The following is a 25006-nucleotide window of genomic DNA, read 5'->3' as shown; positions in this document are numbered from 1 at the left end:
AAGATACACAACCCCAAACAGAACCAGAATGCAATCCCGTATCTACTCTGGTGCTGAGTTTAGAGAAGCAGACACCCATTAGCTTCCATTAGCTGGAACAAAACTGTTTCTGCACACAATGCAGAGGATAGAGAACAGGCACACTCACAATCTGAAATGATTTATAGCCAAGACAAAGAGCTGAAGCAGGCCTACAGAGTGCTAAAGGACAGTCAATGGCCCGTACAGGAGCCAACCGGTTATCTACCCATTTTATAAGAATATAACCAGGCTCTCATCTGTGGGTGACAACTGCAAAAGAATAACTTACATGTCTCTTTCAGAGACTAGTAGCGACTATCACAAGGAGATTCTGGCACCATGGGATAGTCAAGGAAGCCACTGCAAAGCCGAGAGACTGCTGTAAAACATAGAAGCTAGGACCTTTTCATTTTACATGTACCTTGAAACAACTACGATTGCATGGCTCCTGACACCCAGACCTTCACATCTACCTCTACCAGCCAAAGTGGCACGCTCACCAATTCTGGGAAAGTACTAATTCAGCATGCAAAAAGCTTTGCTCATGCACTGCTTCCTTTTTTTGATGGTATCTGCATGTGCAATCCCTTCCCACCCTTTGGCTCTGAAACAGCAGGTTGGAAGGCTGCAAGCAGCATCATTCCTATCCACCCTCCTGCTGTCAGCAGCAGACAGCCTATCCTTCCCTTCCTTGCCACCTCCTGGCTCTCAGACAGAAGCTTGTGAAACTGTGGTACAGTGCGTGGGTAGCATATTGTTCTGACTAGTACTTCAGCTGTGCCATGCTGCCTGCTACTCTGTCATTCTTCCTCCACTGCAGTCCAACTAAACAACAATAGTCATCAATTTTCTCCCTCCTTCTCCCAAAGAAGACTCTCATCTGTGTCACTCTTCTCCTCCCCCAACCACTGTCCTGCCTAAGGACACAGCATCTTGACTAAGAAAGCGAATACAGTGTACACAACCTAGCATCCTTCAGGCAGCAATGCAAACCAAGAGCCTCTTAAGGCCATGACATTCTGTTTCCCAACCTCCATTTATGTGAGGAGCCCAACTGCTCACATGACAGACACGGACTATACACCAGTGGTTGCCACTAGACTGCCAGAATCACAGGCGTGTCTTCGGTGTCCACTCAGTAGGTGACAAGTGTGAAAAGCAGAACCAATGAAAAGGTAACTTTTGCTGCTTTTTGTCAAGTGGAGCAAGAGTTGGCCTCCAGAGAACAGGCGTGATAATATGCTGCAATAAACAGGGCACAAGTTTACGTGATCAATGCATTGTATGTATTGCCTAATTATCCAGAAAGATGCAGACTAATGAGAAACTGAAATTAATTTCATTAGTAATCCAGTATTGCCCACAGCCGTTAACTTGAAAACAGCTCAAAAGAAAAAGGGGAGTCTTAAAATTGTGACGGTCCAGAAGACCAACATACAACATCCTGGAAAGATGACTCTGTTACTACACCCAAATGCATACACAAGGTTACCTTCTATAAACAGTTTGTTGTTCTAACCCAAACTAATTAAAAGTGTTTGCTTTAGAGATGGTTCAGTTGAAGTATTTCAGCCCTGCGATAAAACCTTTATCTAGCAAATCAGCTTGAAAACTCCCATTACTTGCCCTGCTATTAAAATATGAAACATTAATTGGTTAGTATTTGTGTTTCACAGACTTTTTATGATGGAAGACATCTGTCTGAAAAATGACATTTGAGAAGACAAGAATATGTTGCTGCCCTTCTCTCTCTCACCCCCCAAAGAAATTATCCATTTGTCTTTATTCAGGGAGTAAACACCTACATGTAGTAAATGGCTGGAGAAGCTTAAGATGCTATCGCCCTCCAACTGTTTGTTATTGATCCTCTACTGGAAGTTACAACTTCTTCAACAGAGTTGGCAGAGTGTACAAGTGTTCCTTTGTCAACTCAAGGGACAACAGTTCCACTGGAGCTTAATCTAAACCATGAGATTTTGCACCAAAAAATAGTGAGCTATGCTCACCTGAATGCTTATGCTAGCTTTGCTGCATGACTGTGATGTCTGAGGGCAGACTGGCCAGGGGAAGAGGAGTAAAATGTAGAAAAAGGACAAAGTAGTAATATCTCAAACAACTGCTGGCTCACCAGGCATGTGCTTGCAATTTCATTGTACATTTCTGTTACCCTGCTGTGATTACCTCCATGGTAAACAAAACCAAACCAAAGCATAAGCCTCCCACACTTCTAGTGTCATTGGAAAAGCTTGAAACACAGTTTCTGTACTAACTTGTGCAAGCCAGCTTAACAACACTATGCAGAACAATACTAGAATAATTCAGCCTTCTACTGGTCTACTGCCAAAAGACTCATTCAAGTAAACAAAAGGTTTAAAGGATCACTACCAAAGCTCACAGTAACCATAATGCTTCCTGCATAAAACTATTCGACAAAAACCCCTTAAACTTTTCAGAATTTTTTTTATTAAGTGCCACTGTATTTGTGTGTATTGAAATCTCTTATGCTTACAGGCTTTATAAAATAGTGACATGTTAAAATACTCCTGAAGAAATCCAGTTTTGGTAAAAAGTAAAACCAAAGAGCTACTTTTAATATGAAACCATTAAGTTCAAATTTTACTTGTACAAATTTTCACCTGACTTTCATCATTTCTACAAAAAATTTATTTTTAAACAAATTAACCAAAATTACTAAATCTGAAATTATGAGTGAGCAATAGTTTGGGTGCTCTGGAGGATGACAGTGCCCAGACTTCTTTTTGTTGTTTTAAGAAAGCAATTTGAACACAAACATCCATTTCTTCCAGGAACAAAAGCAGCCAGCCAGTATAAAGTCAGATATTGTTAGATCTTTCGCATAAGGACAGGGAAAGAACTAGGATGCTCCTCTTAAGTTCATTTAGGAATTACTTAAATACTACTAAAGCAGCATTCTCTCAGTGGCAGGATGCCTAAACAACATTAGAAAGATCTATAAAACTGAAAAGGATAGGAAATTGCACCAGTGTCCATCAAACACTTCTTTATCATGTCTATCAGAATGTATTCCTCCAAAAATTCCTCCAATTATATGATTTCTCAATCTGCCTTGCAGATTGTTGAGTCTTTTCCTTTTCAAAAGCAATCGGGTTGTGCTAATAATGGCCTTGAAACAATGCCTAACCTTTTGGCCAAGCCCAGCCAGAGGACTTAGTCTTGTCACAAAAGACACAGATGAAGTGAGGCCACGGCCCATTATGGGAACTTCATACAATCTCTTCCTCAAAGAAGACATTAAAATCTTTGTGGGAGGCCTGATACTTACATGGGCAGATGCTCAAAAGTATCCGAAGCTGTAAGAGGAATTATGATAAATAATGAAGACAAGAATAACAGGGTAATGGTTCTTAAGTCAACTGGCACAGAGGAGTGAGAGGCAGCTTCTCAAATTATTTATTCCCCCCCCCTTTATTTTTTTAAATCTCCTCTGTTATTTCAACAAGCCAGAGCCCTTAAGCATTAAAATCTCTTGCCGCTGCCTTTTCTTTGGAAAATAAACAAAAAGCAGATTACATATGAAGACAATACAAAACCTACCTATAAATTGTTTCACTAATTTATGAAAGCACAAAAATACTTGTAGGTTATGGGAAGAATGCCTAAGAACAGAAACAACTGTCCAATACAGAAGAACTAAAAATGAAAGACTAAAGAGCAAACATGAGTAAGTTTAGCACCTGAAGCTGTATACCTCATTTTACTAATAAAGATAAATTGTCAAACAAGCAGTAAAAGCAGGAAGATAACAAAACAATGAAATTAAGTGAAGGGGATAACTATGTATTTAACACAGTCATAGCAAGGTTTGTCAAGAGAAATCGACAAGCTTGCCATCTTATAAGAGATTTTTCCTGTTTAATTTAGTGCATTCTTGTGGTAGTAGCCTTCAGAAATGAAAAGTTTGACTTATTTAGACTCAACATAGAAACCCATGTCATCCATTTCTGTTTTACAGGCAATTAAAAAAAACCCCAAAAACCACCAAACAAATTTTCCAGAGGTATAGTTACACACAGGATGTGAAACCCCCACTACATTCTCTTTTTGATCAGGTTTATGAGTCAAGTGTTGGCATTTTTAGCCTCATTATGAAATAGCTTTCTTTAAATATGTATTTCTGTTGCTTCCTTGATAAAAAGGTAAAATGTTGTAAGCTATCTTAAAACAAGCTTCTGGTATAGACATACCTATTATCAATTTAACATCAAATAGTAGCCAACAAAACACAATATCTCCCAAGCTACAAATTTTTTTTCTGCCTTACAAAAAATAATTCCTAAGCCAAAAATATTAATAAATTAGCTGCAGGTCCCTTAGCTTAAAATACTTTGAATATATTGTATCAGTTAACATAGTCTTCTGTATTTCAAGATCTTCATACGTGGAAAAAAAATAAGAAAGTAATTGTAAAATACAAGCTCAAGTATTCAAAGAGGTGGTTGCTCCACATTTATATAAGCTAAGCCTAAATCTCTCCCCTATCATATTTTCCCTTTATTACATTTTTCTTTCTTGGAGTGCTATATAATACTGAGGGTATGTACACAAGGCACCACAGCGTTAGTCCCTCATTGTGTAAACAGGAGCATCTTGGTTATAGACAACATTCCATGTCTTTCTGAAACAGAGAATACCATGACTTGGACCTGTCCCCAGCTATTTGATATACATACAATCTAGTAATATATATCCCCATTTTTTCTGCTTTAAAGCCAGGATATTCAGATAGTTTTCTTCTTATTTAATAATGATTATACTATTACAACTGAATTAATAGCTAACTGTAGCTAAACTGATTTTAAAAAAATGCTTCAAAAAATCAAATACTTCATTTACATTATTTCAATGTTCCTACTATTTAGTACAAATACTGGAAAACAAATCTTCATTATTAGAAGATATTAGCGTGAGGAAAAAAAACCAAACACCACACACACACACACAAAAAGTTCCTGCCTTCTCCCCAACAAAAATGAGCCTACATTTGGATTCAGACCTAATCCTTCCTGATGCTTATTGTAACAGTGGAAACACTTTCTTCCTAAGTTGCTATGCCAACATCAACAACGAGGAAAGATACTGGAAAGATTCCCACAATATAAATCTTATTTTTCTTTCTTTGTTCAACCTTAAACTATGTGGTGAATTAAGCTTTCTGGGATACAATGTGAACCTTCAATTCTGTATTATTTTTGCAGGAAAAAAAATGTTCTTGATAGTTATCTGTTTTTGTCTGATAATAATACAACTCTCAAAAATATTTAATTAATACTTCTATTATACACTAGCTATGGTTTTAAAACTATTTAAAAATATAAACAACTCCATTCTATATGCCTCAACAAAGAATTCCCGTTGGTGTTTTAAAGTCAGACTTACAAGCTGCCATGACAGGTGAAGCTGATCAGGACAGATTTAGTAACAAACACTGTAGCACTTCAACGCTACATAACGTGGTTTGGGAAGAGCAAGTGAAGAGAGTCAATTAAAGCTATTTGAAGAAATCAAACAAACATCCTTATTCACATAGAAAACATTTAAGCAATGGAGAGAAAAGGAGAACAGCCACTTTTGCACTCACCATTCTTCCGTTCATTGAGAGGAGGTAAGTACTGATTGGGCTGCAATGAAAGTTCCTTGAACTCATGCGCAACTGCTTCGCTATGGGGACTAGGAGCAAGCCGTGTTAGTGATCCAGAGTCGTCCTCAGCATCCGCTGTCCCCAAGTGATCCATTGTGTTAAATCGTCTGGAGACAGGGAGAGCAAGTAGTCTCTTAATCACACTATAGTTGATAAAACTAATAAAGAAAAAAAAAATTACGTAGACACATTACTTTTTTTGTTCGGTTTTTGGTTTTGGTCAGTTCCTTTGCACACAAAATTCAACTTTAAAACGATATATACATTATCCACTAATTTTCCACAAATATTACAGGTTTGCAAGAATATAGTTAAGCAATGTTTTTACTAGCAATTTAACAGTTCTTTGGTTCTGAGAAGCAGGACAGTTTCTCTGCTCACTTTGACAGAAAAATTACACAGTGTTAACTCTCAATACGGATGTCCAGAAGCTCCTGTGCCCCACCTTCTAGCAAGTGACACAGCCCGTATCAGCAAAACATTCTTTTTTTTCAGTAGCTTATATTAGAGAATACTGAATTAATATACGATAGCATACAAACGGCTTTTAATAATTTGAAGCACTGCACAACTTTCCTTTGGATCAAAAATCAACTTTGGTATTAATACAGGACTTCATACCACCAAACAACTATACTAGAACTAGTTAATCTTCAATCTCTCCAGCAAGGAAGGCTTTTTGCCATGAATTTTTTCAAATTAATTTTACTGCATACTAGCTACTTATTGTAAAATACTCTACAGAGTGGAATAGAAGTCCCAATTTATTATTTCTTTCCTTTCTATCATTAATGTGGTCCTTAATCTACAGTGAGGAGAGAGAGAAAAATGAATTACTGGTACAGGCTTTTTATAGCTCACAGAACTCTATCAAGTCATTAGAATTTCAATAAATCAATATGGACTTCAATGAAGTCCATCCCTGGATTCTTGGAAACTCAAACATATGAAATATTAACAATTCATGAAGATCCATAAAACTGAAGAAATGTCTTATTATTGTTAAATTGTTCGTTTATTTTTAGTTATTTTTCTTAAGAAACACTACTGCTTGCCCATACTCAACCTTAAATTTCAAACTTTAGGTAAGCTGAATATAAATACCACACACGTTGGGGTGTGTATTTAAAGGTTTTTAAAATGCAACATGTGTTTCAATGACCATACCCAAAATATTTCCAGTGTTACTTGATATTTTAAAAAACATCAAGATGACAAAAAATGATCATGACCACCAAAGAATGGCCTATACTACAAAAAGGGGTAAAGAATCATGTTGCTGAAAGTGCCAATTTAAAAATAAGAAATACAAGCAAGTACTGCTTGATATATACCTCAGTAGAACAATTATGATGGTTAAGTGCATATTTTTCATTATTTTCCATAGTTACCAATTGGTGCTTTCACATTAAATGAAGACATATTAACTTACTGTTATGCAAGATTTTTTTTCTTTGTTCTTTGCTTTTAGAAGCATAATTTACCCAGCTCTCATTCGATTTCCTGACATTACACTTTCCTCAAACTCCCACTCACCCATACAGATTAAGTACATTGTTAACCAAGCAAGTCTCTTCAGAGCAGAATTTAAGTGAAAATTTAGCTGCTTATCTGCTCATATTCACAGCATTTTAACCACAATTTATTAGCTATGAGTTATGTCTTGGAGTCACTTTTCAAAGAGATTAAACCACATTAGCTGTATTCATGCCATTAAATCCATATGAAATTAATAGAAACACCTTATTGTACTAAAGGTTTAACATTCATTATGCTGCATGTTAGCTTTGACTAACTCTTTTCCCCATGACAGATAACTAAGTATCTTGCTTTAAATTAAACCAGTTTAACTTTCATCACTTCTACAACACACTGCTAAATTAGCTACATGTCCATTTCTTAATTTTCGTTTCAGGAATGTACATAAATGTGTTTTTATTGTCCAGATTCAACTAAGAACAAGGCATGCAAGAATTATATGCAACATATTAAATGATACTGATTGCAGCATTGCAGTGCAACTCAAAACAAGTTGACTTCTTACACAAAATGTGCTTAATCTGTGGTTTGAACCTGACTAAATCAGGTTAGAAGGGACCTTCTGGAGGTCATCTAGTCCATCCCCCAATCCCGAGTAGGGCTACCAGCTGCTCAGGAATTTGTCTTGTCAGGTTCTGAAAGTCTCCAAAGCTGGCGATTCCACCACCTCTGGGTAACCTCATTGTGAATGCCTTGCCCACCCCCTTCAAATGGAGTTTCTTCTGCTGCAACCTGTGACTGCTGCCTCTTGCTGTTTTGCTCTAACACAGATGATATCGCTCATCGCGACCCTCAGATCCCGGTTTTTACTATGGTTTCATACAGTACACAAACTTGATCATTAGGAAACCTCTAAAACCAAAGTTCTCCAATGCAGAACTCTAACCCTAATCTGAAAGTTTCCAATTCACAGTGAAGTCTCAGATATTGCAAATTCCTGGTCTTAAATCTTTTGGATAAACAATTTTAACCACTAAAAATAAAGTTGTTCATTAAAAAAAAATTGCAGCAAGCCTAAACATCCACTATTTATCAGTTTACCATCCTTTACCATTACAGAATTTCACAGGAACAGGCCTCTAGGAAGCAAAACCAAAACAGGTTGTAGCATGCACACTGAAATACCACAGCTGATGCCTTTTTTGTTTCCTCAAGCAGTTGTCTATACTGATTGACAGAGCAGGATGAGGTCACTACACACTGTTACATGCAGAAGGCCCTCTTTCAATTTTTTGCTGCAAGGGTGCTGCAAGCCCCTTTACCTATAGGCTGTTAAAAATCCAGGTATTTTCCCAAATGATCCTTTAACACTAGAACAACCCCGTTGCTATGTTGCTACATCATCTTTGAATGAAAGACACTCTAGAATTCCCAGAAAGTCTAAATTCCTCAGTCATATCTGAAATCACATTTTGCTCTCATTTCTTTTCATTTGTACTGATGAACTGCTACCGTATCAGACTAAGGAAATATTTTTGAGCTTAGAACAATGAATTCTCTTGACCTTCTCCAAAAAAAGAACACACACACCTCCACCCAGCATTTATAAGGTTTTTTTGTAGGGAAAAAAGTCTGTGACCTACATCATCAAGATGTGGCTCAGATACACTACGCTCAATGACAGCTCCTTACTGAATCAATGAACAGAACATTAAACAATACTATAAAGATGACAAATTGAAGACTTGCGATAATAAAATATAAACACTTAATTTGATTCTTCTCTCTTGTTCCATTAGAATCTAAAGGAGAATTCAGCTGTTCAACTTTCTAAATAGAACTTCTAAACGTAGCATCCATGAAATTACTAGTTTGTCTTAGGCATAAGGTTTTCCTTATTGATTGACAAAGTAATTCTGAAGCTTAAATAAAAATCATTTTGATAAATATCTTTCCAAACAACAACAAAAAAGAAACAGACAAGAAGAAAAAAAAGACATCTCTGTGTAAACAACATCTTTTTACACTGTTGTATGTATGAGATAATAAACCACTGCTATTTTTTAGCATGCTCATTTTAACTGCTAGAGAAGATGCATGCAATTGCTTTATCATCAGCTGGAGGTTACAACCAGCACCATTTATTTCACATGAAACTAGACTTAAGATATGCAGAACATCTCCCATCTATCTTCAGTTTTCAAAAGCCGTATTTCATTCTGACATTTCTAACATAACTGATTGTTTGGACACCAGCAATTCAAACACAAAAAACAGTAGGAGAAAACATTAGTTCACCTTGATTAGAATCAAACCCTGTACAATAAATACTTTATCATAGAACCATATAATGGTTTGGGTTGGAAGGGACCTTGAAGATCATCTAGTATCCAGTCATCACGTGCAAAAGTGAGAAACTTATCTGATTTAGAATTTAAGGAATCATGATACTATCATGTTTTATATTAAAGATAACACATTTGCCTCCCCTTTTTCATTTATTTGAAGCCTCCTCAATCTTGAAGAATTATTTCATATTTGCCATCTGCTTTTACAGATGGTAACCATTATCTATGTAACCCCTAACTTCAAGCAGACCTATACACAAAAGTGTATTAATAACATAACTGAAACTTAACAGTAAAAACGTACAGGAAAAATACAATTTGGAAAAAAAAAATCCGTACTATTAAAGTCTCAATATTCTACTCTGCATTATCCACGAAAGCATCATTTTATACGGCTAATCTCCACTCCCTTCCTTGAAACTAAGACATCTAAAGGTTTATTAAGTTGTATGAACCATCATTCTATTTGGTATGAAAAACATTTCTACTTACAAAATGTTGGAAAGTATAATACCATCTTATTTGTAGCACCTAAATAAAACTACTCCACTCTTCCAATAGTCCCAAAGGATTTCAGGTTTGCGTTGGTTTTTTTTTTTTTTCCACAGAATTCAGCAAAATGTTTAAGAGTAGTACTAGAACAAAATTATTTTCCTACTTAACCTTCAGAATAAATTACCAAAATAGAATATGCACCAGCACTGCAAGCAAGGCTTCGGTTCACATTTATCTGACAACTACATAGAAACAGTGTTCCAGTACTGGCAAAAGAGAACTCCTGTACAGTGTATGAATCTTATGTAAGTGTTCTCACAGATTGTAGGTGGTTGCTATCTTTCTTAACTGCTGAAGACAAATGCTTCTTTTATTTTTAAACATTTTATCTTCAAAAGACAAAGTATATTTTCTTAGAAAAATCTTAGAAGGGGAGAAAATACATACTTCCCTGCCCCTTGAGACACTAGAACTGGTATTTTATTCGGCACAAACTGTGAAATCTGGATGACACTTGGGTATTAAATCAGCTTTTATTTTAGAAATCTGCTGGAAAAAACAGTTCAAGAATCACAGTGCATTCAAACTCTGGCCAAGTCAAATGGCTGACCTTAACATTGCTCACTCATTTACACTTGCAAGGAACTTAGGTCACTATACACAGTGCAGTATCAGATTATTAACAGACGCACCAGATTAGATATTAGCAATACCAGGCTCCAGTACAGAATTTATTACAGAATCATGGTGTGAACATCAGCAGTCAAATCACCTAGGTTTAAGTTTCTCCATTTATAAAACTCAGTAAAATTTTAAATGATACAGCTAGAAGTTTGTAATACACCAGAATCTTTAGTGGGAAGAATACTAGAATTGCAAAATGTTGGGTTTGGTTGTTGGTTTTTTGTTTGTTTGTTTTCTTCAATGTGTCAAGAAAGACTAAAAGAGACACTTAAGAAGCTTAAGCACGGCATCCAGCAGGTTAGCTTAACAGTTGCCAATGAAGGTCATTTGCATTAAGCTCTTGGATCTCCTTGTCAATGCCAGAAAGACTTGAAAACCTGTACAGTGGGGACCATGATCTCCAACACTAGAGTGGTAATAAGCATTTAGGGGACTGCTACAGTTTCAATTATTACTTCAATTTGAACAGTAAGCATTAATGATTTTTATCTGAGATAATGTGCTAAGTCACAATATGAGACTAACTTGGTAATTCCTCTTCCTATCTCATAAAAGAAGGGCAAGAACTATGCTTTCAGAATGCAGCTGGCCCTATCAAGTGCATAGATATGCCTACAGCAAACTTCCTTTCTAATCTTCAAATTAGCCGAGTCCCAGTGGTCAGACCCTTGGAATGCTCAGTACCTCCTTTTTTCCACAGGATCCATACAAGTAGGACTTGGACGTAAACATTCAAAATACACAGGAACATTTAGCTCACTGAACAATAAGGTAATGGTCAGCTAAGAGAGTCATTTCCCAGAGACAAGAACTGGGGATGAAATACCCGCTTCAAAGAGAGGAAAAGATGCAATGTTTTTAAAGGATGATTCCTCTTGGCATGCTGCCTATCAGCAAGGGGTAAAAAGAGAATTAAGACACAAATAGTCGGGTTGGCTGCAGGAAATCCATCTCAAATCAGTTCCTGGAGCAATACCAAAGCTAGGTGTCTGCTACAAAGACAATAATGCTCCTCAGTCTAGTACATAATGGTTTCTCTGTGACCTCTAAAATGCAGTGTGACTATTTGGCAGACACTAGCACATATCATATATGCACAATTTCATTTCAGCTGTGCTTACATCCTATTATACATCTGAGATCTTACTAAATTCCTACATGAGAAGCTATTGGGGCTCCCTTTATAATTGTTCTGAATACCTTTTTCTACATGTCCATACACAATTTTTCCCCAAACTCTAAAGACTACTTATATTTCATTACAAAATTGAAAGATAAATAATAGTTTAAAAAAAAACCCCACCCTTGGAAATACTTACAAAGTATCTAAAAGCCATTTAGAGCTATTCCACCAAATCACTAACCTGTCTTTTACACTAAGTCTTATATATTGGGCTTTTTTAAAATAGCAAAGATGTAAAAACGAAAAAATAACCTTTTGCATTTAGCACTGCAATTTTAACAATAAACTGTTACAGAAATTTCTTTTGGGTTTTTTTTTTGTTTTCTCAGTAGATTTCAAATCCACTTACTGACATAGCATTTAGAAACAGTAAAGATGAATATATGACTGAGTACAAAATGAACATAGACATGGAAAGTACTTGCTATTAATAATCATCCAGATTATCAGTAAATTAACTGAATATGTTAATCTAATTCATTTTTGACATTCATAATTTCACTGATTGGAGAAAATGTCTCAAATTAAGTTTGCCTCTGTTGCAAGAACAATGCTTATTCTGTTGAGATTTAGGTCCCTCATCTCATGTATTCCACAGTGGCGTAAAAGACCAAAAGAAAATTTTCATTAAAAAAGGTCTTGAAAATACTCAACCACTTTAGTACTCCACTTCACACAGTATAAAGCTGTTCCTTTTCCCAAAGAGACGCAGAGTCAACACTGCTGACAACTTGGTGTTGCTTGCAACTTCTGCAGTTAGTTTCTTACACAGCCTCTCTCGTTAAAAGTATTTTGGATACAGTATATGAACTTTGAAATTAAAACTGATATTAAATTATTATACTGAAAGAGAAATTGTGATCCTACTGTTAAAATACAGTGTTAATGTATTAATTAATGAAGATAAATTTTGTGGTAAAATACACAGCAACAAGGATTTAAATCATACAGCTATTTTTACAAACATAGACAAAAGCAGAAAAAGATGAGAAATATCAACGGCTGACTATGAGTAATCACCTTGGAGTATGCATTATCAAAACCTCACTGTTACTATTCATTTCTTTAAAAAACAGCGTGCAGAAATATATGACAGAACTGAGGTCCTGTCATGCTTCTCACCATACCAGTAATTGGAATGACGTGCTTCTTAAAGGAGCATGGAGCCAGGACTGGATTGATAAATATTTCAGATAAATTTCCTCTTTTATTTAGTAAATTATTGAGATTAAATTTTTGTAACCATGTACTCTAGCTAAATTAATACCACTGAGCAGACCACTAGAAGACCTCCAGAAACATATTTAACACTTTTGCATATTTCAATGACAATGCTACACTGAGATTCTCTTTACTAATTCTTAGAAGGAAATCTTTAAATCTTAAGTCTTTGGACTGTTAAAGTCTGAAAAGAAATAAGCTACACTAGCAAATGCACACCATAAATTACATAAAGTATAGAAAATTACTTATATCTGGGCAGAGGCAGGGGATGAGTCAACAGAATACTAGATGATAGATTCCTTCCTGTGCCATCTCCAGGCAAAAAAAATAAGGCATCTCATTTGTAATGGGAGATGTGGCCTGCCAAGTGCAAATTAATTATCAGGCAGAGTGTGGGTCTGTGATGAACAAAAGCAGCCTCCCACAGCTCCCTTAAAGCGTGGGGAAGCTAAAGCTTACCCTGTTGCTGTGTAGGGCCATACAGATGATTCACCTATTCTTTTTTCCACATTACTGCCTTCTCAAAACTAACCTATTCAAGTAACATTTGGTAAAAACCTTCTGGGCTTCACATAGCCCTTCAGTGGAAAGGATATAACTCACAGGAATGTTATGAAGCTTAGTGTTTAAATACTTTAAGGTCTCATGAAAATGTTTTAAGTACATATATTACAATTATCTTCTGTGTTCACACTTGGTGGGCTTTAAAATGGTAATTAATAACAATTTATGCAAGATGCTAAATTTCTTACAAATATTTTAAGTAAAGCAAGCCAAGGTTCAATATGCATAATATTCAAGTCACTAAAACGAAACCAATCCCTTCAGATGGAAGTAATGTTTAAATTGTTTACTGATTATATCAAACTTTTCAAATCTATCATCTTCCTTTAAGAAACAGTTATGAAAATAACTTTGCACCATGCACCAAAATCAATAAACAGTCCGATGGACCAAATGAAAAATAGAGTCTAGGATTAGCTGCCTCAAAGATAATACACGGTCAACAACCTTCTTTAAAGAAGAGTATGAACTGCTTTGCTATTCTATCATGTGAAAGACAGATATGGTCACCGAGGTAGCTGTGCAAGCTATTTAAAACCAAGCATCGAAGCTAGCATCTATTAATCCATCCAGATAACCCAGAATGTCTTTTAATATACTTTCTACTGACGCAATGCTTTATGAGTAGAAGCTACCTTATGCTTAACTTACAGTACAGTACTGTTTGTAGCAGAAAGTTCATAAAGACTTAACTCATGTTGAAAACTCTGAATCACGATAAGAAGATACGTTATTTCATCTACAACTAATAAGTCCATCCTTCCTAACATCTGCTACCTGAGCACTCAGTAGCAAAAAGAATTATGGCAACAACACTTGAAAGTATAATAGATAAACATTGTCCTACGACTTGTCGTAAGTGAAGGACTTCCAGATACAGTCTTCAACAATTTTTTACTTTTAATCACCTTATGAGCAGCCATAATTTGATTTCCTCTCATCTTTTTTGTGGATATTCTTAGTCAACAATGCTCATATTGAGGCAATGCTAAGTCATTCAGCTGGATTAACTTAATTAAACAAACATGAAGCTGTTACAGCACATATCCTCACTAGTTCTATTAAAATAAACAGCTTCATAAAAATACTTTAAACTAGAAAGGTAAAACACAAACTAATATCTTGTTTAGATGTTACACACATGTACACACTGTGCACGGAAATATGCCATTTGCAAATGCTCAGAAAAATCTACACATGACCATCCTATTTTTCAGTCTATGAAGAGGATGTTGAATTGTCAGTATTTTACATTTGCTTTAATACTGTACTAAAGTTTAAAATGCCTATATTAACATTGGCAGCAAATAAATTTAGACTCAGCTTAGAAAACAACAAAAGGTCAGTGTTATAATACCTAAATTTAGCAATTCAAAGAAACAAAACAAAAAAACCCCATGCGCATTATTGGTGTGCAAACAAATGATGCTTCTAGTTTCTCATCCTCGCGGATCTCTACACATTTAAATTAGATCTCTTTTTTCCAATAAAACATAAGTGACATATCATTTCAGAAGCAATTTATTTGAATTTCAATTTAAAAAAATGCAGAAGTTCTTAATATCAGTTTTAATATGAAGCGCTTAGCAGTAACGTTCAAATAATTACAAAATCAACTCAGATTTATCTGCCAAAAAGCAAGTTCAGTTCTTCTGGTCTATGACAGAACTTTGTGGAAGGAATTAGTAAGATAACATGTGCTCCATGGTTTTCTGTGGCCAGCAAACATAAACAGTGTAGCCAGCAGAATCTCTTTATGTAATTATAGTTGACAACATATTAAAAAAAAAAAAGATCAAAACACAAGTGTCCATTTTGGTATTATAAAAGCACTTGATAGCTCAAGTCTGGAGTAAGGGTCAAATGTTTATATGAACACATCATACGATTGCTAAACATTTTAGTGCGATGTCCTAGAAGCTGGCATTTATTAAAGAAAAAGGAAGAAAAAAATATACAGAGCTTTTTACAAGAGGTGTTCTGACAGTTCAGAAAATAATTAATTAGTAACTTTTATCAATAAATTGGATCATAATCTTCAACAATTCTTTTGTGTGTTCAGACTCCTTTGATAGCCAAAATGCTGATCTATCTTAAAAATGAATGTTGGTAGAACATCTAAGACATTTCAGAAAAGGTTAAATTATGCCATGATTTCATTTGTTTGCTTAGCTACTTCAAGATGTTCCCATTGATGACTAAGCTGCAGGTGCTATTCTGTTTATTTTAGTGCCTGTAAACCAAGCCCTTGAATTGAACAAAGCAAGGAAAGCATTAGGATTCAAATCAAAGAGGAAGGAACTGCAGGACTGTTTCCCGTTGAACATGCTACTTTCTACCTTCCTTCATAAGCATGACTGAACATTACACATCATTTCTATAAAATGAAATTTCTTGAAAAAGATATACTTTGCTTCTTTTTATTTCTATACACTGTTACAGAGATTAGGAAAATTTTATTATTATAATATTTGGTGTACCAAAGACTGATATTTGACCTCTTAAAAAAATACAATCAACTTCTATAGGACAGAATTTAACTTATTATTCCCATTCAGCAATAAACTAAATACTAATTGGACATGATTTCAAAATAATGTGGCATAATTAGGGACTACTAGCAACTTCAGTTTAGGGGATCTTACAAATATCAAAATGATTGTGTCTGAACGGCAACTCAGTGCACACATGCAGATGATACTCATTTAAGTAGTCCCTACTCATAACCTCAGGACAACTTAGAAAATCTCTCTTTCACAAACCTTTTGCTGCATATTGACTTGTACCAACACAGCTACTTTCAGATATTAACAATGCAAACAATAACTCGAATTAGCTCCCATGGAAACCAGTCAACTTGTTGCTCTTAACTTCTGAAACTAAAACTTGTAAAATTTAACCTGCTAATGGACAAAAGAAAAACTTAGAAGGTGACAGATTAATGTTTAAATAAAAAAAGATAAAAATCAACTTTCTGTACATCTTAAGCAGCAGCTATTTACCATGCGTTCTTTATTTGATTTATGCTAAGTGCTTAGAGTTCATCTAAAATATTCTCTTTTCTGTTCTTTTCTTATTTATGATCACGTAACCACCCTATAAAAAGCATGGCAGAGCATTATGATACTTATTTAACTGCCCCAAATGACTGGTTTTACTTTGCAGGTTATTAGAAGTATTTAATCTTCTCCTCTATTCTATTTCCTTTAACTAGAAAGAAACCAGAGGCCTAGTACCAACTGATTAACACGTCTGGTTTACAAGTTCATGGGACCATCTTTTCTTTTCAACAATTCAATTCACATTGCATGATGTGACACATTTTGAATAGCAACAAAAGTACCATTAAGGGCTAATTAAAGAAGGTGATGGAAGTTTAAAGATGATTTTTTTATAGTGCTGCTGTCCTGCTTAGACAAAACCATTGGGTGAGCCACAACTGTAAGGTTTTGAAGGCTCTCCTAGTGCTCATAAAGATAACTCACAGTTAGCTACATACATTAAATACACGTATTCATCACATGCATGCTGTGTGGGTATGAATGCTCATCCTTCTCAACTAAACAGAGGCAGTGACACAAAATTTTGGCAGTCCCATAATACCACTTCATGCTATTGCCAACTCTTCTACTCCGTACACGTAAATTATTCTCCACTGTATTTGTCATTATCCTAGAGTCAGAATGAGGTCAATATACTTCTCATTTCTTATAGCCAAAGCTGCTACTGGAACTGGGCAAATATGTTTATTTGCTTGGCTTGGAAGTATTACTTTCTATTACAAACTTTAAAAAGCACTTAAAAGGGAAAGAGTACAGTTGTTTCATCACTTATATACCAGCTATCATTTAGATTCATGGCTTCAGGAAGACAACCTCTTCCCTCTTCAGTCTTCAACTGATGCTTTCTCCAAGTTACACCTACTGATATAGCAGGGTTAAAGAAAAGTTATTACACCTTACCTGGAAGCAAACAGAACAGTGTCACATTAAATTTGGTTACAGTGAACCACTGCTCAACTGCTCATATCCCACATCATATTAAGTGACCTAATTTTTTACACAACAGTGATAAAAGGTCAGAATGTGAATGCAATTACATCAGTTGTAATAGATTTACACCTTGCAGTATCTTCCCAAGAACTAAAGTGGGTTTTTTTATAGATCCAATAAGGATGCATACTAAAAGAATGCTAAATTCCATGCATTTAAGCACAGACTTTCAGGTAGAAAAAACCCCAAACCACAAAACCCCAACCCCCAGCTTCCTAAACACTGGAAATTAAGCATGAAGATATACCACAAATATAATATTATGACTTTAACAGAAAAATAAATACATTTTGTTAAAGACAAAATAACACTCTTTACTAAACAAAAGCCAACCTTTTTCTTCTCAAATCAAGAACATTTCTTCTAACAAGGCCAATAATACTCTCTGTGAACAGGGTAAGACCACAGGACTACTTACTGTTTCTTTATAAATACATAACCAAGATTATAAGTGATCAAGCTGAATCCCTAGATCAACACCCACATTCTAAAATAACCAGAAAAAGGATGTTATTAGTATGGTGCCTGAAAACTCTAATATTCTAAACAGTTTAATGCTATAATCCACAGTCCATGCCCTCAGTGCTTTAAGAACCAATTTCTCACGATCTCCAAAGCTAAAATGAACTTGAATTCCATTTTCCATACTGAAATTAGCTAAAGACTAATAGGGCAGAAACTCTGGGTCAGGAGAGTTTATGTTGCCTAAGGCCACTTTCAAAGAAGTCTTGTCTGTTAAACTATTGTGTGTTCCAGTATTTCATTCCCTAACAAAGATGCTTGTTTAAAAATAAATAAATAAATAGATAGATGGTAACCATAAAGTTTACAGTAGATTTCTGCACAAATTGCTACACTTAACAGCTGTAACATCTAAATTCTGTATTTCTTAGGATTTTCTTGTAATACAACTTGAAGTGAAAAAAGCCACTAAACCTTCCCCTTATAAAACAATCATCACTCTCATCTCCTTCAGTTATAAAGGAGAGAAAAAAAGTCCTCTGTTTATGCAGAAATGGCAGTAACCAAGAACAAGCTGATCAAGAAAGAAACATAATGGCCTTCAGAAAAACGTAAAATCTCAAGAACCACCCAACAGAAAGTTTAAATAAACATAGGAAAAAAGGCCTCTTGTAGTCAAAGATATAAATTTCACGTGTAGACTTAAAAATGAGAAAGTCTGACTGCAACGAATTATTTCCTTCACTCAGTTAAGACTAATTATTTCCAAATATCATCTTTAAGGAAAATAATATTTAGAAATTTACGATGAAAGTAATACCACAAAGAATCAATTTAACACTGATATGATGAGTGTAAAAAAACCCAGACTGTCTGTACCCACCCTTCCCGCCTCCTCCAATTTAAAGAACAGGATATTTCTGAATTAAAAAGGAAGAGACACCATTACTGAAGTCTGCTATACTAATATAGAAAGCTCCTGTGCAACACTGCCTTATTATTACAAAACTTAAACAGCTCTTACTAAAGGTTGTTCCTTAATTCAACTTAGAACACCTGCCGCCACTAGAGTACCTACTTCAAAAATTTACAAAAATTAAACTATAGTTATTGACTAATTAGGTCCAACTGGATAGTGACTAAATATAGGGCATTTCCATTAGAACCACCAAGTCCACTTGCAATTGTGCTGGCTGACAAAATTATCAGTCTCTCGGATGATTTTCACCACCCAATTTCTGGTTATGATGATCCTGTCCACACTGCTGGGTCAGCTGTTGGCATGGCTGCTCCTTATCCACAGAGAGCTCAATCAGCTTAATGAGTTTGAACAGAGTTACCTTTGGTAACTTGGCTAACCTGAACTGAAATGGTTTAGGAGAACAAACCTGAGCAGGCAAAAGTCTTTGGTAGCAGTGGAATGAGAGGCTCCACCAAAAGACAATGTGTATCATCTTAATCATGTTTCAGTAAGTTATGTGGCTGAATAGTTCCCTCCCCTCAGCTGAAAATGTACTTCAAATGTGGAGCAAACTTCATGAGCTTCAGTAAGCCAAAAAAATCCTTAAAACACAGGCTGAAATATTTTTGATGTCTTTTCCTAATATCCTTCTGCATAATGCTAATGAAAAAGTTCTTACTGAACCTTTCTTTTCATGAACACATCAAAACTAGAATAACAGTCACTTTACAAACTCGTGAGCCTAAAAATACTTCAAGCCATAATTTCTCTCCTACATAATAATTTTATTTGTATACTAGACATTTTTGGTCTTCAGCAGCCTAACAGAAAATATACTTGCTTTAGTATTCCTTCTGATATGTAAGACAATTCCATCATTTAACAGTCATCAAATGTAATTTATTAGGGTAAGTATGTTTCAAAACACTTTGGTTAGATCCATTTACTAACACTAAGACACACAATGTATTTAATCATGAATAAATCAGTAAAAAAAAGGCTGAAAAATCTAAGCAATGCCACTCTTTCCTCAAAGATACAATTTTTGAACAGCATTAAAAATGTTTTTGCAAAAAAATATACTACAAACTTTTATTAGAAACCCTGTCGGAAAACTACTGATAATCTGATGAAAACAAGATATTCATTAAATATTATCTGGTCAGATATAATTACTATAGCCCAGGTTTCTCTTGGCTTATTTTCATTATTTCTTTTCTGGCATCAGATCGTAGTTCATTTCTTCCCCCAGATCATTTCAGTACCTGCTTTCCTTCTCGATTCCTCTTCCTGAATTCTCTATTTTTTTCTATCCTCCGTGTATCACTACATCACTTCTCATCTCAGCTTCCACTTTACCTGTCAAAAATGCTCTGTATACCATCCTTCCTTAATATATCTTTTCTTCTCTTGACCGTGTTCCTCAGCCAGCCATCATAAGGCTTGGCTTAGGCTTTCAAAAGCCTACCTACAGATGCTAAGAATCCACAGACAGATCAAAGAGATGCTACGGAATTCTATCTTCTGGACTACCTTCTGGCCCCATTACTGCCCCAAGTATCTGAGAAACAGTAGATTTAGAACTGTGCCTATGTTCAAGAGCCTCCTGTCAACTATCAATCTGGTTTAGTCTGCAGAAAAGGAAAATACCTTCTAGTGTTTTATCCATCCTCCATTTCAGATTTCTAGTTTGTCTCCCTATTGCCCACCTTTGCTCCTGCTCAGAACTTTCTTGGGACAGAGAAAGATGAACTCTTGGCTGAAGTAGGTTGTTACCGTCTGCATTTCACCCTTTCCCAGAGGTTCCACCTTTCTGTTTTCCCAGTTTTGCATGGCGAGTTTTTAAAATCAGGCATATTTTACAGGACCTGGTAAAAGAGCAGTCAAATGGTTAAACTGGCAGAACAGAGGAAGGGTGGAACGTCTGGCAGAGGAAGGAGGGAGTTATTAACCACTGAACTTGGATCTACGCAGCCAGAACAGTTTGCCTCACCATGCTAATCTGATTCCAGAAGAAATCACCAATTACACTATGTTATTCATAGATGCAAAGAAAGTTGGTTGAAACTGTCTACAGATGTAGAGCGAATTATTTAACGCTTGATTCACATAGGCAGATTTATAATTCCTATAACCACAAAGATGGCTTACGTTGTGCAGAAACTGATAGCATTTGCTCGGTAGAGCCTTTATCTTACACCAAGTGAAAGTATTTGAGTGCTGCCATATTATCTGACATTAACATAAAGCATTACTGTAAATAACCCATACAAATTCAGAAATAATATACTGTATAAAGTAGTAACTTCTCTTGAATTAAGTATTTACTAGAAACACAATGAGCACTACACTCATAAACCAGATATTAAAATCCTTCTGCTGTACAGAAACTCCAAATGAAATTACAGTGTTGAATACATTAACTAGAAAACGGTGAGGTTTTCAGTCATTCCTGTAACTTCACACACAGTTGTGTGATGATGTTGTGATTAGTCTCAATATTTACCTAAACTGTATCAGCCAAACTACAGAAACATTGGAAATTTTTAAAGAAGTACCAGCAAGTCCCAAACAAATGACCTGTTAACTGATCAACTTTGATTTTAGAGCAATTCCTCAGTATTCAGTGAGAGCAAGTATTATTAGCACTTTCACTACTTGCAAACTGTATTTAAGTTTTGGATTTCTTACCTGAAAGAAATTCAAGGTTTGCAAAAATACATTAATCAGTACGAGTTCATCTACTCCTCTGGAGTACAAGCATTAAATTATGCAATTTTACTAAAAAAAACCCACTTTGTAAGAGTGAAAAACTTAAAAATGAGAATGGACATGCAAACACACAGCTTCATTGTCAATTTTGCATTCAACTTCATAGCAAATGCTGCTGCACAGAGATACTAAATCAATGAGAGTCTGAATTTATCTGTTTTCAGAATTTTCTTACTAGGAGTGTGCATAAATTTATTTCCTTCTGTTGGATGTGAAGCAAGCACAAGTATAACTATGACAGGAAAATGTGTGAACAAGCATACTGCCATCCAAAAAAATTATTTTATTGATTTAATAGAAAATCTGACACTTCACTACTAAATGGTGTCAAGAGGTGATTCAAAAAGATTTTAAAAATTATTTCCTAATTCACACAGTTTACAAGTCTTTAACAAAAACCTTATAAATATACTAAGTATATTTATCGAGAGTATAGCTGTACAAAGAGTACAAGTTACATATTGAAAATCACTAGCAAAACATTAAGGCATTTCTTCCGGTTACCTGTCTTGAGTTGTATTTTCCATGGAAAGATATTTTTAAGATTATATTTTTTAAAGAGCAAATCCTCAAAAATAACCTACCAAGTAACATATCATAATGAAAAAACAAACACTCCAAAATAGTTATGAGATTTATTAGTCCATTCAAAAACTCCTAAAATAATACACAAATGGTACAATTCAGACCACCCATAATGAACATAACGATCCCGTTAATTTCTGTATAGTAATCTCAGCATATTCAGCAAGCTCCATTTTCAAAATACACATACTCCAAGGCCCTCATCTGCCTGATTACCACCAAAGAAAGACTATAAAAGCACAAACACACTCCTTTGCTTTCACACTTCCAAAGTCACTTACATACAAGAATGAAACGTGCTGAGAAAGATGGCTAATTCACAACATACAAAAATACTGGTAACACATACAACTTACGCAGCATTTTAAAACACAAAATGAGATTAACAGTGACATCACATGTTCTCTCAGATAATATTTAAGTATAAACACTTACTAAGACCATAATTCACAATTTACACTGAATACCTATCAAAGTAAAAGAGATTACCTATACACAAAATTGCATCAAAAACGCACACTGTGGTGAAAGAAGGAATACATCCACTACAATGACACTCATACGCAGATTTGTTTGCTTATGTTAAGTCACAACTATTACTCTCCTAAAGCTTTACTAACATGTGGTTCTAAATCATAGACTCATTTAGGTCGGAAAAAGACCCTTAAGATCGAGTCCAACTGTTAACCTAACACTACCAAGTCCACCACTAAACCATGTCCTTAAGTGCCACATCTACACGTCTTTTAAATACCTCCAGGGATGGTGACTCAACTACTTCCCTGGGCAGCCTGTTCCAATGCTTGACAACCCTTTTGGTGAAGACATTTTTCCTGATATCCAATCTCAACCTCGCCTGGTGCAACTTGAGGTCGTTTCTTCTGGTCCTATCACTTGTTACTTGGGAAAAGACACCGACACCCACCTCGCTACAACCTCCTTTCAGGTAGTTCATGTAGAGAGCCATAAGGTCTCCCCTCAGTCTCCTTTTCTCCAGACTAATCCTGAAAATCTTTAAATCCTGAAAAGCTTTAAGCACATGTTCAACTTTGTGCAACCCATTTAGTCTCATAAACACATGCTTAAAGCTTTGCTGGATTACAACTTTACCAAACAATAAATTTTCATTTTTAAAACAGGGGAACAAAATTAAGGATTGTGCCAGCAAGGTAATTAGACAGAATGTCAGTAGCTGGAATTCTATGTCTCTTCTTTTTTTTTTTTTTTTTAATAGGAAATAGTGAGAAACTTGCCACTTCATGACATAGAAGCACCACTTATGGGTATTAACTGGACTTTACTGGAATACACTAACAACTTGAACTCCATTTTAATGAGTTTCTCTGCTGAATTTTTATGAGCTACCTCTTTTATATTTATAACAAAGAATGACTGGCAAACTAATTTTAATGTCTCTAGAATTTTTAATCAAGTTTTCAGCAATGGTTCCCTAGCCTTCCAGCAGACTTCTAACATTAGAAACAAAACGTGGAAATAAAAATACAATTGTCCATCCTTTTCAGGGATATAAATTAGGGCTAATTATCTCATAAATTCACAGTTTGAGAAGAGTAGAAAACCAGTTGGTTTTGTCTTTTTTGTCTTTATTTTTAGCGTTTATTGTTCATTTGTGTTTCGCTAGTTGGTCTGAAGATCAAAAATGAGCTTAACTATGACTTCTCTCTCACTTTGTTGCTGTTGGCATCATGCCCAGGTTTAAGCTAGTTTTCAAACATTTAATTAATGGCTTTAGCCAAGTACCCAAATATGAAATCTTAAAATACTGTCTACTGAGTCAATGATCACAGACATTCAGTTTATTGCACAAGTGCAAAACTGTTACATTAACATCTGGATTTAATAACAGTAATCTGAACACTTTAATAAATTCTGTAATGTGCATTTGCTTTGGAGTTTCAGGATATGGAAGATTTTTGTGGCTGTGGCTTCGACAGAGCTTCAACAACCCCAAAGAGTAGTTTTACAGAAGCTGTCAATCTTTACCACAGAAGAAAAGTTTGAGAAAGTTTTATTCCATAATTAATATTATGCAATTTAGGCTCTTGAACTTCAGGTGATAAAAATGCTTAAGAAACAATGCCAGGAATATTGGTTCACTGTGCTCAGTGCAGCAGAGTGATTTCCTTTAAAGCAGCAAACATGAAACTTCATGGTTGTCAAGTGCAAATAGGCTTAATTTCAGTTGTTGATCTCTTTTTTAGGCATGCTGCTAAAAAAGTAGCAGATATATTCACAGTAAGAAACAAAGGCTGCAGATTTACTAAACAAGGACGTGAACTGGTTTGCCAAGTCTAATCAAACCTGCCCTTCTTCATGTAGCCTGAATGCAACCCTGAAACACAACTTACCTTCAGGTTAAAGGAAGCTCCCCTATCTTTAAGTGTTTACTGTTGCTGATTTTTTGCCTAACACTACAGTTCTGGGGTTTGCTGGACTACATCAATGCCCCAGATACATACCACCTTCTGTGTATAT

At 35.4% G+C, this 25006-nt stretch overlaps 1 protein-coding gene across 2 annotated transcripts in view; it reads right to left on the bottom strand.

Moving 5' to 3' along the window:
* MRTFB (myocardin related transcription factor B) overlaps window positions 1-25006 on the bottom strand; it is an 89563-nt gene that overhangs the window by 60092 nt on the left and 4465 nt on the right. The window contains exon 3 of one of the 2 annotated variants that reach the window (XM_050905701.1): window positions 5642-5808. In XM_050905701.1, coding sequence (XP_050761658.1) covers window positions 5642-5795 — 154 coding nt within the window. In that variant the 5' untranslated portion in view covers window positions 5796-5808. Of the gene's footprint in view, window positions 1-5641; window positions 5809-25006 lie in introns of those variants that run through there. The other variant, XM_050905702.1, reaches the window with a different exon arrangement.

Source organism: Gymnogyps californianus, chromosome 15 (genome assembly GCF_018139145.2).
Source record: "Gymnogyps californianus isolate 813 chromosome 15, ASM1813914v2, whole genome shotgun sequence".
Taxonomy (NCBI): Eukaryota; Metazoa; Chordata; class Aves; order Accipitriformes; family Cathartidae; genus Gymnogyps; species Gymnogyps californianus.
This window is presented reverse-complemented; position numbering and strand designations above follow the sequence as displayed.